We start from the raw sequence: 16,671 nt of genomic DNA on the forward strand, positions 1-16,671 counted from the left end.
AGTTGCATCAAATAAAATGCCAGAATTTAACAGAAAAGGACAATGAACCAGGTTGTAGCAGCAGATGCATATTTGACATTTTATTGCTATAATTCATCATCAGGTGTAGATCGCACAGCACGTTTGATCCCTCTGTGTGGACACACAGCCGTTACCCAGCACCTTATCCACACCTAGGCAGCATTACAGTTTTCTTTTCTCATGAAATATTTTTAGACAACCACTTTAGGCTCTTTTCCTAAAGCCCCGATTCATACTTGGTCGCTCGCAGAGAACAGCAGACGTCTACAAGCTCACTTGCGAGCTCGTAGGTCTTGCTATTCTCGGCCGTTCACGGCACGCGACACCACCTCCGCGCGACGGCATAAATTTGGCCTCAACAGTTCCAAAAAAATAAAATACTTCCAAGGGAATTGATTCAAAACTGTAACAGGGGAGGCAGAGATAAGAACTGAGCCCCAAGCCCGGAGCCCCGGCCCAGTTTCAGTTCTTCATTACAAAATGGAGTCGGGTGGGGAGGAGAACGTGGTCAGGCTCACTGATTTCAGATCAGTGTTTTTTTGGCGCTGCTCTTGCAGACTTTGGGGAATATCACAGAAGATCTCATCCCATGGAGGCGGTTTGAAGGGGGGGTGGGTGTCAGAACAGAAACGTGGTTTGGGGGTTGGTTGGGGCTCAAGGGCCAGGCACAGTGATACAGGCAGCGTGGTCAAGTCCATTCTAAAGAGGTTAGAGGTGAAACGCACACCTTGAAGCATGGTCCTCGTCCTTTGGGATTTCAACTTCCAGGCCAACAGTTGGAAGAATCGTCACCGATTTCCGCTGAGTCATCTTTGAAGTGGACACTGGACAGTTTGTTGTTGTTGGTTGTTTTTTTTTTACAAATATATTTTTGTACACAATAATAGCAATTCTAGTTCAAATGACAAAGAGGATTTGTAGTTAAAATACAGCGACTGTAATAAAATAACATCTACATGTACCTGTAACCCTGTTTATTTCAGAGTCCCGATAAAACAGTTCCGATAGATGTACGTCTACAAACTCTCAACAGAGGGGAGGTGTGATTATGTTTGTTACACAATAAAATCTGATCTATGTGTTATCACTGTTCAGGTTTGTTATATTTATAAAAGAAGGGACTCTTCTTTTGTCACCAGATATTGGTCAGAGGCAGAACACCAACCATCTGTAGCGCAGCAGGCTCCCTCTAGTGGCCAGCAAGTCTCAAAACAAAAAACAAAAAAAAGACATCCACAGAGATTCTCCTCTGGCAGATAAAAACAGAACAAAAAAAAAAAAAAACACACACACTTTGCTCTCTCAAGCAGACAGCTCCATTCCATGTTATGTGTTGAATGGGAGTCCTGTTTGCGTCCATTGGATTCCATGTGCAAACGGAAACAAAGGAATGACTCTCGTTGCCTCCGTCCCATCTGTGACCCTCGCTCTGGCACCGTGGAAAACGGCGTCAATCCATACCGAGGTATCCTTCCTTGGACTTCTTAACTCCCCAATTCATCAGCTATAGTATACACATCTGGACAGGAGCAGGGCACACACAATAGCGGAGCAGATAAGTGCTACGATCTTTCAATTTATGATAAAAGCGTGAAAATTGGCATGAGCAGTCTCCATGGGTCACTTGACAAGAAAATTGTCCGAGGCAGTTGTAATTTCAAGATGGCGGCCATTTTTCAAGATGGCCGACACCTTAGTGGGCAGTTAAGTGATATGATGGTTTATTTGGTGATACAAGCATAAAAATTGGCATGAGCAGTGTCTGTGGGTCACTGGACAATAGGCCACCCACAGCTACTTGAAATTCCAAGATGGCGGCCATTTTTCAAGATGGCCAACACTTTAGTGGAGCAATTAAGTTATATAATGGTTTATTTGGTGATACAAGCATGAAAATTGGCATGAGCAGTCTCTGTGGGTCACTTGACAATAGGCCACCCACAGCTACTTGAAATTCCAAGATGGCGGCCATTTTTCAAGATGGCCAACACTTTAGTGGAGCAATTAAGTTATATAAATGGTTTATTTAGTGATACAAGCATGGAAATTGGCATGAGCAGTCTCTGTGGGTCACTTGACAATAGGCCACCCACAGCTACTTGAAATTTCAAGATGGCGGCCATTTTTCAAGATGGCCAACACTTTAGTGGAGCAATTAAGTTATATAATGGTTTATTTGGTGATAAAGGCATTACAATTGGCATGAGCAGTCTCTAAGGGTTGCTTGACAAGAAAACACTCACATCCACTTGAAATTTCTATTTTCAAGATGGCCGCCCCTGGATCCTCAAAAGATACATTTTCCCATAGAAATGTATGTTTTTTTTTCATTAAGGACAATTATACGATTATTGTTATTATGCTAAAGAACAACTTTTAACACATCACAATACAGTTGCGTTGATTTGTTGATCATAGATAGATTAGATAAGAGTGAATATCCGCACTACCAGGGCACACTGGTGATATATCACTGCTGTTAAACTCAGAGTGGGGTTCAATGTCAGATAATTGAAAGTTAGTACCCCAAATGCTGTCTAATTTACCCCAAAACAATTAGATAGCCGCACCTGAATTGACAGGTTGTGCCAGCGCGGGAGAGCCGAGCCAAGGTTAATGGGGTTTTAGTTAACCGGATGGTGTACAGATCACACGGGATTTAAATGGCATTGGATGAACGATCGGACTAAGTGTAGGGTTAAGGCACAAACTTAGTTGTATCCCATACATCAAAGTGCTTGGTAAAAGGTGGTAAAAGGATAAACCCTCGGCCTCTGCCTATGCTGCAGACATGGCAGAAGCCATCATAACAGTTGAGAAAACTAACTGGGACCGATGTTTCATTTGTCAGCAGGTCACCAAGGAAAAACTCATTCAGCCGAGTTTATTCAACAGAGAGCACGATCGTACTGGTTATGATACCATTGCAAGAATGTTCCATTATTTCATAAGATCAATGCTCTGCCTATCTTACTTAGTCTAACCCGACTAGATGAAGGTGATGGCATAGAAAGCACATTGACAAGAAACAGAGCAAAATATAATTTAAGCTGTAAACTTAGGTTCAACAACACAGAGCTGGAAAGGGCCCAAAAGAGAGCATCTATATCTTGATCTCTTTGCCAGAAAGCAAAGACATTATGACTTGATCCCACCAACTCAAGCAGCACTCAAAGAGCATGCCAAACGTGCTTCTTATGAGGCTGGATACGTGTGGGGACAGGCATTGAAGCGACATCCACAAATGCCGAGCCCATCTGACTGGGGATGGGTGGAACCGGACGAGAAGTGGAAAGTCTTCTGGACTCCACTTCCACCTATTGCGGAGAGTTGTTGGGAGTTGACCAAATGTGGGTGCACCAAGGCATGTACTGGAAGGTGTAAGTGCTTCAGATATGGACTCAGTTGCACATGCCTATGTAGTTGCCCCTGCTAGAACCTATTTGCATGTTTATTTTGCCTGAGTTGTTCCCCGTTGTCCTCTGTGTTTTCAAGTGTAGGCCTATGGCTTCCCCTCGCCACATCAGTGCATCATGTTTTACTTTGTCACCAGTCTATTAAGTGTGTAATTTTCAGTTGTTACTTTCTAACATTGCTTCCACTGCCTTCCACTGCCATACGTAACAGTGAAGCACATTTTCAGTTTAGTTCCTTAGTATAGTTTGTCATTGTTTCGTGGCTACTGCCATTCAGTATTAGCCATTGCTCAATTATAATTTTGGAGCACTGTCCGTTCAGCACCACAACTGTGCTCATTTATTAGTCATATTTTTTGTTTCCCCATTGCTTAGTATTTATTTGACACATGTAATGGCTGTTAGTTAAAACATAAAAAATAAAAAATAAATCCTCCCTTGTGACTGTTACCCTGCCGTGGTAAGGGAGCTTGTATACCTCAGTGAACCCTGAGAGCTATGCCAGTGGGAGGCAACTCCTGACAGGTTTTACCAAACTGGACAGGTCGTGGGCGAGGAGTCAGACAAAACACAGTCAAACAACCTCTCTTGACAGAGCTTTTTGAGGAACCCAATACATTTCTATGAGAAAGGTTATCATTTAAAGATCCACATGGCGGGCTGCTCCACTAAAGTGTCGGCCATCTTGACAAATGGCCGCCATCTTGAAATTTCAAGTAGCTGTGGGTGGCCTATTGTCAAGTGACCCACCGAGACTGCTCATGCCAATTTCCATGCTTGTATCACCAAATAAACCATTATATAACTTAATTGCTCCACTAAATTGTTGGCCATCTTGAAAAATGGCCGCCATGTTGAAATGTCAAGTAGCTGTGGGTGGCCTATTGTCAAGTGACCCACAGAGACTATTCATGCCAATTTTCATGCTTGTATCACCAAATAAACCATCATATCACTTAACTGCCCACTAAGGTGTCGGCCATCTTGAAAAATGGCCGCCATCTTGAAATTACAACTGCCTCGGACAATTTTCTTGTCAAGTGACCCATGGAGACTGCTCATGCCAATTTTCACGCTTTTATCATCAACTGAAAGATTCTGCCAATAAAAAGCATTTAGCCGCTCCACTACAAGAGACAAACAGCATTTAGCGGCAGATGCCTGAACATCAGCAATCACTCTTAAAAAAGGTGTCCAAAAAAGTGGATTTTACACAAAAGGTGGGGTTCTGACTGTTAGACTTCCCACAGCAAAGAATAGGATTTCAACATCATATTACTGCCATTGTTTCGTGGAGTAGCAAAATTATATTCTTTAATTTTACTACAGTTTAGACGTCGCACTTTAGACTTTTAAGTCTATGGGAAATAAATAGAGACCAGAGCTACCTAGCACCATGGTTGTGTCATTGCTGTCAATGCTTGCGCATTCACATACGCTCCCCCACCCCCCCCCCATCTCTTTTTCGGGGACATGGGACAATTAATCTGCAATAGCAGATGTGAATCACCAAATTAGTTCATTTGTTTTGTTGTTATTATTATGATTATAAATGTTGTTTTGTAAATCTACTTTGATTGAAAGAATTGTACATTATTTTCTTACAATTTATGTCGAGTATCCAAAAAGTAAAAATGAACTGAACTGAGTACAGTGTTCCTACCCTTGGCAAGGAATCTCTGTATCCGCAGTTAGCGATCGCCGCTAACAGTCACCAGACCATGGAAGTCTTCCCAGGCTCTGAAAGCACAAAACACACGCAGTAACATCTACAGATAACAGGTGGACTGGGCTGGATTAAAGGGATTCATTTTGATTCCATTATGGATCCAGCCAGTCATTGCTTTATACCAGAACTATGCACAGTATTTGATTCACAAAAATGAAACCAATCTTCATAATATCGTATGAGAAGGGTTACAGAATCTGATTTTATTTGACTTTAAAATGTATGTTTCGAGCCATCCTTCCATGTGAGGAAGTGGGCCTACTTTCTTCACAGGAAAAGTATGTACGAGCGTGTGTGTGTGTGTGTGTGTGTGTGTGTGTGTGTGTGTGTGTGTGTGTGTGATTAGATCAAATACGAATGTGTAAATTCAGACATTTAGCAGATGTTCTTATCCAGAGTGACTTACTAAGTACATGGTTTGAGCAAGTATCAACAAGGTACGTTAAACACAACAAGTCGAGTGTCATTTGGTTTCCTTTGCTAAACCTGTAAAGCCTGTAGAGCCCTTTGACAACGTGACAGTGATTAAGGCCTATACAAATACAGGCGGGACTTCACTTTGCAAGAAAATATCAAGACATTTGTAATGACAGGATATGGTACTGCATTGAGTTTAAAAAAAAACACTATCACTATATTTTTCTATTACTTTTTATTAGCGATAAGCAAATGTTAATTCCTTTGCTTAGATTGTACAAAAGGTATGATGTTGGATCTTACAGGGTACACATGCAGATACCACTGTTCTGATTGCAAAAAGAAAGCTGTTCTAATGCATATGGTAGTGTGTTCTTTATACTGACAGTTTTCCTTAAATTAAATGTAGAAACGTAATAATTATATATCGCCTTGCTTACAGTATCAAACTACAGTATATTGCAATATATTGAATCGTAACCACGGTTATCGTGATCGACGTATCATATCCCCAGATTCTTACTAGTACACACAGGTCTACAACAAAGCCCCTATAGCAGGGGTCTTCAACAGGGGGTCCGGGACCCCTAGGGGGTCCTCAGAGTTACTACAGGAGGGCCGCCAAATGTTTGTGTGATAGGAACCCTATAATTCCTTTTCTGAGAGGAACATTATCATCATTATCATCATTATCATCAACATCTGAAACACAATTTTATACACTATAGAGGGGGTCCCTGCTTCATCTCTCTCTCAGCTAGGGGGTCCTTGGCCTGAAAAACGTTGAAGGCCCCTGCCCTATAGGATCACACATTTACCACCTAGGCTGTACTTTACACTTTGTCATACGACGGAGTCGCACGACGAAAACAGCTGATCTACAAGCTCGCAAACGTGTCACAGACGCCAACAGGGTTATGAGCTTGTAGATCTGCTTCTTGGTTTCTTTAAAACCCCCCCCAAAAAAAATGACAAACTGATGAGAAGAGAGAGCAGACAGAGAGATAATTAATAAAGGGCGTTCAAACATACATACTTGATGCTGTCTGTGTGCGTCTTGTACTCCATGATGGTGTTGGGGGGCAGGTTGAGCACGCGCCGCAGGGTATCTCTGATGCGCGCCGTGGTCGCCTGGTCCATCGCCGTCTTGTTCCAGATGGAGATGATGTCCTCCTGAGAGGCACGGATTCAGGCGAAATTTTTAATCTCACGACTGAACAATTTTGTTAGGCTAAATCCTAAATAGTGTAAAGGGAGCGCCCACACACACACACACACACACACACACACACACACACACACACACACTCTAGCACTGTGTTTCATAAACAATAAGCACAAATACATTTAAAAAATATATGTTTTGGTATCCATACAATCAACCAGTTGAATTAATCCCAGATTGAGGCTTTAACCGTTGCTTTTTTTTTATATCCGAGATGTATTCTATTGCTACTTTCACCACTTCAAATACTCTTTAATCTTAAAATAACTAATGACCTAAAATAGGCTATCTACAAGCTTACAACGCGTCGCAGACACGTTGTAAGCTTGTAGATAGCCTATTTTCAGTGCATGACATGCTTCCATAAATGCTATGGAATACAAATGACTGAAATCAGTCGTGGCGTCTGAGAACTTTAATCCATGCGAGAGGCACGGAAAAGACGTGCCTACGTTAGGGCTGGGCAATTAACCGAAAAGATATCGAAACTGTCTTGATATTTAGAACCAATAAACCCCCTTGCTGTTGCTCATGTAGGTTGAACCAATGTTTTTTCTTTTCTTATATATATCAACTAAATCGACACAAAACCGATCTATAAGCTTAATCAGCTACTTTCGCTATTACACATTACTCGTGTGCCTGTCTGTGTCTCACAATCCGCTAGGCCGATCAGCATACTGCCAGTAGGCCACAGAAGTAAGTGTGTGTGTGTGTGTGTGTGTGTGTGTGTGTGTGTGTGTGTGTGTGTGTGTGTGTGTGTGAGAGAGAGTGAAAGCGCACATTCGTGGGTGTTTACTTTGGTGTGCATGTGAGGCTCCCCTCACAGCTCATAGTTTATACTTTACTCCTTGGTTGAACACTGTGACTTGTGCAAATATTGTCCAAACCAGTCCTGCTACTTCATTGTGGGGGAAGTGAAATGGCTGAATGCAAGTTATAATAAACCTTGATGGGACGTATCTAGCACGACGAAACTCAGTAACTCCCCACGACCAACACGTAATGTGTTGTACGAGGACTCGTATTATTAAATATTGTCTGAATCGACTTTGTTGATATATCATGTAGGACTGCAACTATCGATTATTTTCATGGCATGTATTCTATTGATTACTTTTTCGATTAAAGGAATAATTGAAACACTCTTTTTTTTAATGGATTAATGAGACTAAATCAACCAGTGTCATTTAGTTAGTTAGTTTATTTATTTCGGTCATGATTTAACTTAACAGCTGAACATACAGAACAATAAAGGCAACAAGATAACTATTGGCCGAAAAGGTATGGGACTATGGGCTGAAGCCGAAGCTTATTATTCCCACCTTATTACTATTTAAATTCATTGTCACAATAGAAAAAAGGGAACAAAAGAGCAAACTAAAGAAAACTATTCTTAAGTGGTCATTAACCACTTAAGTCCTATTTAATACAGAGTCAGACAAGCTTTTAGATCGATTATGGATTTTGTTTTTTTTATAAATCGATTAAACTGATTAGTTCGATGAACTATGGCACCCCTATTATCATGTTGTGTAGGCACCCAACCATGCTCGCTCAGGCTGCCAGAAAGCAGAAACTCCACTTGCATGGATATTTTTACTGTTACTTGCCCCGGGCAATCAGGTAACCGTTAGTGCTTTCATCTGCCCTTGCATTCCTATCCTCTCTTGTCATATCCAAGCAAAGCAGGAATTGCCTGCTTCTCCTTTAAAAAAAGAGAAACAGGCCGTGGTTGTGTTTGTTTTGTACCTGGAAGCGCACGGACACCACGGCACCGCAGATCTCCTCTCCCACCATGAATTGCTCCCCCAGCATGGCCAGGATCAGGTTCTCCCAGCAGCGAGACGCCAGTCCTTTCCTCAGACGGATGATCCACTTGCCACCCATCTTATTGGCATCGTCCTGGACATAACACGTGCACACACACACAAACACACACACACACACACACACAAACACACACACACACACACACACACACACACACACACACACACACAGAGTTACATTAAACATAGTGGGTCCTCACTTTCAGCAAATGTACAATAGTTGGATAAGGCATTTATTTTTGCACAGTATATCCGGTACCTGGATGTATGACATACTATACACACTTGTAAATTTCACTACCAAATATCATTGGAGTGTTTTACGTGATGTGTGTGTGCTGTTTAATAGATAGAAATGAGACATATTCAGTGCTTCAGTGTACATGATAAATCAATGGACTCATTGATAATCAATTCTAGGTGTGTGTATTCAACTCTGGTGGTCAGAGTACTGGTGAACGAAAGGTTTGCGTTTTCAATCCAGGCTGCAGCATAGTGCTGGGATGCCAGGTGCCAGCCAGTAGTTTTGTGACTCATGTCAGTTATGCTTGATGTATACTTGGCCCTGTGCCGTATAGTGCACCGACAATAGGGGATCTACTCTAAATGCTTGTAGATTGGCTATTTTCGTCACACATCACTGGGGCGCAGATAATTAGAGTTGTTCCGATACCAGTATCGGAAAAGCTGCCGATACTGCCTAAAATGCTGGTATCGTGAGTATGCCAGTCTATGCCATTCCCATACCACGTAATGTATCAGTTTTCAACAGTAATCAATGATTTCGTATTTTGAATGCTTCAGCTGATGTTGCACTACCGTTTTGATTTAGTGGTTCTCAAACCTTTAATTTCAAGGACCCCCATAACTCTGAGTGTACAAATGGAACCAAATGGACCCATACACTCAGAGTTACAGACCTGTAAGGGTTCATTTGGAACCCCCTCAAGGAACCCTGAGAGTCCCTGGACCCCACTTTGAGAACCATGGTCCTAGTTTTTTTTTTTTATTACACACCGTTATTCGCCGCAGGCTGAAACCCCACCTCTTCAGGAAACACTACCCCGACCCTCCCTCTTAGCCTTGCCTACCTGTCAATTATTTGTGCGAGCTCTTGCTTTATTGGATCTTGTTAATTTGATACTCTTTTGTTTTAGCTCTTGCTCATTTGATTTTGCTATTTGTCTCATCTGTTTAAGAAAGTAGGTATCTGATATATTGCACTTTTACTTTTACTAGGTATACTCTACTAGGTATACTCTTAGTTGCTTGTTTTAGAAGAGAATGCACATAGTTTTCTTGCCTACCTATGTTGAATGCACATTATTGTAAGTCGCTTTGGATAAAAGCAGCGTCTGCTAAATGACTGTAATGTAAATGTAATGTTAGGATCGGTACTAGGTATCAACCGATATGCAAGTTAGAGGTATCGGAATCGGTACATCTCTACAGACAATTATAAAAAGCGACATCACGCTGACTTGGAGAACCATATGATCAAAATAGGTACGGATTGTAGAGTTAAGCCAAGATCACCCACCTCCCACATAGGTTTAATCCCTTCCTTGAAGAGGTGAAAGTCGCTGTGACCCGTCAGGTCTCCGGGGCGGATCATGTGACTGTAGAAACGCCAGAACTGCTCCACCTGTGGAAGAAACAGAATCAGAATCAGCTTTGTTGTCACATCACAGAAGGTTTACAGAAGTAAAAAGGTTCAATCATTTTTGTTATTTCCATAGAAAAAAAGAAAGGGAAGAAGAAGGGGGGCAAGGGGGAAGAGAGATCAATCAAAGAAAACAAACCGACCGAGGCGAAGCTTCCAATCTGCTTGATGTTCTGCTCGTAGCTCTGGGTGCTGGCGGGTCTCCCCGGGGTGCGTCGGGAGTACCAGAAGGTGTAGTTATACTGAAGAGGGTGCTCTCCTACCCCCGGCACCGCAATCTGAAAAGGAGATGACACGTAGTTATACTGCAGAGGGTGCTCTCCTACTCCCGGCGCCGCAATCTGAAAAAGAAGAAGACGAAACACAAGTTATCTTCAGGACAAAATGAAATGAGACAGAGGCACGTGATTTTATTAGATTTTTGTTTTGAGCCCATTACTGGGTTTAACTCACCCGCTTCTTGGCAGAGTTCAGTTCCTTGTCCTCGTCTTCGTTCCTTTCCTTCTCACCGTCTTTCGGTGAGACCTGGTCCTGGTCGTGATCCCCACTGTCGTCATCTTTCAGACTGTGTCGCGCAGAGAGAGAGAGGACATCATGTCAACAACGGCTTTGTGTAGATCAGTGGTTTTCAACCAGTGGTCCGGGGACCACCAGTGGTCCTTGAGGGAGTTCCAGGGGGTCCCCAGCTAAATGATAGATAGGAACCAAATGGACCCTTATGGGTCTGTAACTCTGAGAGAGTACAAATGTACATTTGTACACACCTTGAAATTGAAATGGTTGAGAATCACTGCTAGAGCCGTAAAAATCGTCTCTTATTGGGGGTCCCTGGCATAACTTTTCAAATGGGGGTCCCTGGGCAAATGTGTGTCAATTTGGGGGTCCTTGACGCAAAAAAGGTTGAAAACCACTGGTGTAGATGTATCTGTGTTCATCCACTCTATACCAGCACCAGCAGTACACCTTACATTGAGGACTATTATTTGAGGATAACCTTTACATCATTGGTTCTCAAAGTGGGGTCCGGGGACCCCCAGGGGTCCTTGGGGGGGATACAAGGGTGTCCCCAGCAAAATTAGTTAATGTAGCGTCACAGACATTTTTAACCACTTTAACCTTTTATAACTTTGGCTATTCAAAAATAGCAGATCTACAAGCTCATAGCTTTGTGTTGTGTATTATACCTTTTTATTCATGGGTTTTCGATTATTGTTTGGACCCAATGTTTTATACAATTGCGTCAATAAAGTAACTAACTAAATAGCACAATGGTTGCGAAACTGGTGGTCCCCCAACTGATTTTTGGGGGGTCCCACAGATGATTAATATACAACATTGTTTTCTCACTCAACAGTAAACAAACCAACATGCAGTATAAGTGTATACTATACAGGGTATCTGCACATTTCTAAAGTGACAATTTAAGGACGTTCGAGACCTTTTTAATACCTCTAAAATGAAAATAAACTAATAAGACCAATACTACTTCAAAAGTAACCAACAAACTATACTATAAAAAATGATCTATGATCTACACTGCACCAAGTGCCCCACTACGAGCTTGTAGATCTGCAATTTTTTTGAAAATGTGTGCAAAGATTTGAGTTAAAAAAAGGTTTGCTTTAACAATTATATATATTCAAAGATTTGCACTACAAGCTTATAGCGCTATGAGCTTGTAGATCGTGGTACAGTCAAACATTTAGGCTAAAAGGATAACACAAAAAAAGTCCTGGGGACTTGTTTCCATTGCGGTCCTATGTATTCAATTCATCAACAATCAACATTGCATAAAAATAGCACAATAATACATATCATCAACAATTATAAAACACTATGTACAAAGGAGAAAAATATAAAGGAATAATAATAATTAAAAAATAATGATGAATAAAATACTAATATGAAACACTTTATGTACAAAGGAGAAAAAGTGGAAAACGTCGGCAGTGAATGTCACCTCCTTTCTATGGGAAAATTGAGTTTACCTCCCTGATAGTCTCCTGATAGTGCGTGCGTGCAGTGGACACACACACACACACACACACACACACACACACACACACGCACGCACGCACACGCACGGTGCACCCCTACCCTATGTCAGTGGTTCTCAAACTTTTTCATGTCAAGGACCCCCAAATTGACACTTATTAGCCCGCGACCCCCATTTGAAAAGATATGCCAGGGACCCCCATAAGAGAAGATTTTTACGTCTCTAGCAGTGATTCTCAACCATTTTAATCTCAAGGACCCCCAGTTTGACATGCATTAGGCTATGGACCCCCCATTTAACGGCAATTCTATCTCTGGGACCCAAATTTATATTGTAAAATCAATGTTAATTTAACTCTGAGAGTTACAGACCCATAAGCGTCCATTTGGTTCCTAACTATCCATCATTTAGCTGGGTACCCCCTGGAACTCCCTCAAGGACCCCTGGGGGTCCCCGGACCCCACTTTCAGAACCAATGCCCTATGTCACCCACTCATATACAAACAAACTGTATGAAATTGATTCCATCCAAACTACACATGATGGTTCATGCTTCCAGTGGTGGAAAAGGTACTCAAATGTTTTACTTAGGTAAAAGTATCAATACTGCAATGTAGAAATACTAAAATGTAGAAAAGTAAAAGTTTGGAATTAAAAATGTACTTGAATAAAAAGTACAAAAGTATTGGTATCAAAATGTATTTAAGTACCAAAAGTAGAAGGTACTCATTATGCAGAATGTCCCATTTCACAAGTTCAAGATGTATAAACAATCTTTTAAAAATAGAAGATCTGCAAGCTCACTAATGCATCTGCTATTTTGAAATGGCCGAAATATATATAATAGGGTAAGGGTTGAAGTGGTTAATGTATGTTTTGTAATAATAATCAAAATCGTAACTGGAGTAAAAGTACAATATTTGCCTATGAGATTTAGTGGAGTGGAAGTAAAAGTACTGAAAACTGGAAATACTCTAGTAAATCAAAAGTACCTCAAAATTGTACTTTAGTTCAGTACTTGAGTAAATATACTTCGTTACTTTGCACCACTGGTTGCTGCTTCAACGTTATTTGTCTGCGGTCAATAATAACAACAACAGGTCCCAAACGCAGCTCCATAAGAGACGTGCAGCGAGCCTACAACAACAACATAGTTTCAGTCCGACTTGGCCTGCACTCAGCCCGGCCTCTCAGCCTACTCACACACCGAGGCTTCAGCCAAGGCCCCGGAGCAGGGCCTGTACCAGTGTTGCCAGGTTTTGTGAGAGAAATAAGCAACCGGGTCTAGGAAAAAAAGCCCAAAAGAAGCAACAATAGGGCACATATAGGCCATAACGAGCACTTTAAAGTTTAAACTATACACAGTATACAACATTAGGAAACAAGCTACACTTTAGAAGCCCAAATAAGCACCTACACTTTAGAAACAAGCCCAAATAAGCAACTACACTTTAGAAACAAGCCCAAATAAGCAACTACACTTTAGAATCAAGCGGCTTGTTACAAGCCCAAATAAGCAACTACACTTTAGAAACAAGCCCAAATAAGCAACTACACTTTAGAAACAAGCCCAAATAAACAACTACACTTAAGAAACAAGCCCAAATAAACAACTACACTTAAGAAACAAGCCCAAATAAACAACTACACTTTAGAAACAAGCCCAAATAAACAACTACACTTTAGAAACCAAGCCCAAATAAGCAACTACACTTTAGAAACAAGCCCAAATAAACAACTACACTTGAGAAACAAGCCCAAATAAACAACTACACTTAAGAAACAAGCCCAAATAAACAACTACACTTTAGAAACCAAGACCAAATAAACAACTAAACTTTAGAAACAAGCCCAAATAAGCAACTACTAAACTACACTTTTAAGGTGTAGTTGCTTATTTTGGGCTTGCTTCTATAGAAACAAGCCCAAAATAATAAACTACACTTTAGAAACAAAAAACACAAGTTAACTACCAATATTTACAAGCAACTTTATACAGAAAAATAAGCCAAAAAGTCGCTTATAACAAGCGGACATGGCAACACTGGCCTGTACGCGTCGTTGCAACAAGGCTAAAGCCAGCTGCTACGTGCTAAAACACAAGCAGCATGGCACATTCTTTCTGCAACACAGAACGACTAAATGCACTTAATAAATATTTGTTTTATTGATATTAAACTGATATAAAGCGGTCATTGTGTTCGCACGCTTTAAATGTTAGTAAACATTTAAAACACTTTGCATAAAAAAAAGCCGACACACCTCTTTTTCTACACTTTGACAACAGTATGCAGCACAGTTATTCTACTTCTCTGTGCTAAAGTGTTCATTAAATGTAAGTGGGTTAATTTAATTACTCACGCGTCAAATTTGTTGTTCATTATTTATTCTCTAGGAATAGAAGTTCTATCTGATGCGACCACCAGCCTCCTCAATGAACAGTGTTGCCAGGTATCGCGAGAGAAACAAGCAACAACCAGGTTTATGAAAACAAGCCCAAAAAGAAGCGAGTCCCGGGGCCTTCGCCCTTTAAACCAGTGGTTCTCAAACTTTTTCATGTCAAGGACCCCCAAATTGACACTTATTAGCCCACGGGCCACATTTGAAAAGGTAATTGAGCCAGGGACCCCCATAATAGAAGATTTTTACGGCTCTCTCTAGCAGTGATTTTCGACCAATTTAATTTCAAGGACCCCCAGTTTGACATGCATTAGGGCTACGGTACGGACCCCCATTTAATGGCATTTCTATCCCTGGGACCCTAATTTATATTCTAAAATCAATGTTAATTTAACTCTGAGAGTGTACAAATGGAACCAAATGCCGTTAGGGTCCATTTGGTTCCATTTGTACACCAAGAACCTTTGAGAACCAATGCATTGTAAAAAATATATTTTCAGATGGGGGTCCGCGGACAAATACATATTAATGTGGGGGTCCTTGATTTGAAAATGTTTGAGAACCACTGGTTTAAACAATTAGAAAAGCTACAACACTTTAGAACAAGCCACAAAAAAAAAGACAACCCGCAACTACCAATATTTACAAGCAAAAAAACAAGCCCAAAGTCGCTTATAATAAGCGGACATGGCGACACTGTCAATGAATTCCGCAGGAATGGCAGCGTGCACGTCGGCCCCGATGCACGCGCGCAGCACCGCCTCCTCGCCTTCGTTGGTGTGTACGTACGTGCGTGCGCGGCGTGCACGCTGACAGCTAGGAATGTGATTATCATGTGTGCATTTTGTTCTCATAATGAAGCAGTGGTGGGAAAAGTACTCACATCTCTCACAAGTATCAATACTGAATGTTATGTAGAAATAGCTGTTACAAGTAAAAGTCCGGAATTCTATATTTAACTTGAGAGTAAAAGTACAAAAGTATTGGTATCAAAATGTACTTAAAGTACCAAAAGTAGAAAGTACTCATTACGCAGAATGTCCCTTGTCCCATTTCAAGTTTTCAAATATAAAATATTTATACAAATCTTTTGAAAATAGCAGATCTACAAGCGTGTAGATCTGCTATTTTCAAATGGCCGAAATATATAAAAGGGAAGTACAGTACTGTCTTGGGTAAATGTACAAGCTCACAGATCTGTTATTTACCAAATAGCCAGTGTCCAATAAGTAGGGTTGAAGTCACAAGTGGTTAAACAGATTTGTATGCTATATTTAACTCATTTTGCTGGGGACCACCTGGACGCCTGGATCCCCCTCAAGGACCCCATGGGGGTTCCCCAGACCACACTTTGTGGAACCACTGGTTTATGCAAGTAGTTCTCAAGAGTGTGTGTGTGTGTGTGTGTGTGTGTGTGTGTGTGTGTGTGTGTGTGTGTGTGTGTGTGTGTGTGTGTGTGTGTGTGTGTGTGTGTGTGTGTGTGTGTGTGTGCGTGCGTGCGTGTGTGCGTGCGTGCGTGTGCAGTTGCAACTAGTTAACCCTAACCCTAGTTGCAACTGCAAAACATTGCAGCGGTCTGGACTGACCAGTTGCAGACCAGTGCAAGGAGTTGCATTGGTGTGGACAGGCCTTCATGTCCGCGACCTGAGACCCCCCAAATTGTTGGTCCTTGACATGAAAACGTTAAGAGAACCACTAATTGACACATTAAGACACATTAAGCAGAATCTGTCAGCACTACTCTTTTTTTGAGTTTTTTGTTCACTGAATTGGTTCCCACATTGGAGAACCACTGATTTATGTGACAGAAACACACGCTCATCTTTTTAAAGACGTCTTTATTATTTGTCAGGTAAACACATGATCAAATTAAAATACGTACAGTACCACTAACATTAGATCATCATCATCATCCTCATTTAAAAGCCCATCAGTATAGGCTAGTCTGTCCACCACGGTTCTGGTGTTGTCT

General features: G+C 41.3%; 1 protein-coding gene and 1 long non-coding RNA gene across 3 annotated transcripts; one reads left to right on the top strand and one right to left on the bottom strand.

The window, feature by feature from the left end:
- Window positions 1-866: 866 nt before the first annotated feature.
- On the bottom strand, window positions 867-14,803 carry eif4e2 (eukaryotic translation initiation factor 4E family member 2). 2 transcript variants are annotated; one of them, XM_084056598.1, is made up of 8 exons: window positions 14,661-14,803; window positions 10,757-10,868; window positions 10,447-10,644; window positions 10,181-10,285; window positions 8,561-8,713; window positions 6,620-6,756; window positions 5,101-5,177; window positions 867-1,540 (listed from the first exon to the last, which is right to left on the bottom strand). In XM_084056598.1, the coding sequence occupies exons 1-7, from the start codon at window positions 14,678-14,680 to the stop codon at window positions 5,129-5,131; spliced, it is 774 nt and encodes a 257-aa protein (XP_083912724.1). In that variant the 5' UTR covers window positions 14,681-14,803; the 3' UTR covers window positions 867-1,540; window positions 5,101-5,128. The 2 variants fall into 2 exon arrangements, with proteins under 2 accessions (XP_083912724.1, XP_083912725.1); XM_084056599.1 differs by having other exon boundaries at window positions 6,616-6,756.
- On the top strand, window positions 5,107-6,523 carry LOC311044793. The gene is made up of 2 exons (XR_014600740.1): window positions 5,107-5,353; window positions 5,563-6,523. It is a non-coding gene; the product is annotated as an uncharacterized lncRNA (long non-coding RNA).
- Window positions 14,804-16,671: the final 1,868 nt, after the last annotated feature.

This window comes from Gymnoscopelus microlampas, assembly GCF_963454915.1.
Source record: "Gymnoscopelus microlampas genome assembly, chromosome: 5".
Classification (NCBI taxonomy): domain Eukaryota; kingdom Metazoa; phylum Chordata; class Actinopteri; order Myctophiformes; family Myctophidae; genus Gymnoscopelus; species Gymnoscopelus microlampas.

Bases quoted from the DNA above. Each gene is read 5' to 3' on its own strand.
- eif4e2 (XM_084056598.1), bottom strand. From the start codon at position 14,680: ATGAACAACAAATTTGACGC. The intron at 10,645-10,756 runs GTGAGTTAAACC...CTTCTTTTTCAG, and splicing joins TGAACTCTGCCAAGAAGCGG to ATTGCGGCGCCGGGAGTAGG. The intron at 5,178-6,619 runs GTATGTATGTTT...TTGTGCTTTCAG, and splicing joins ACGCACACAGACAGCATCAA to AGCCTGGGAAGACTTCCATG.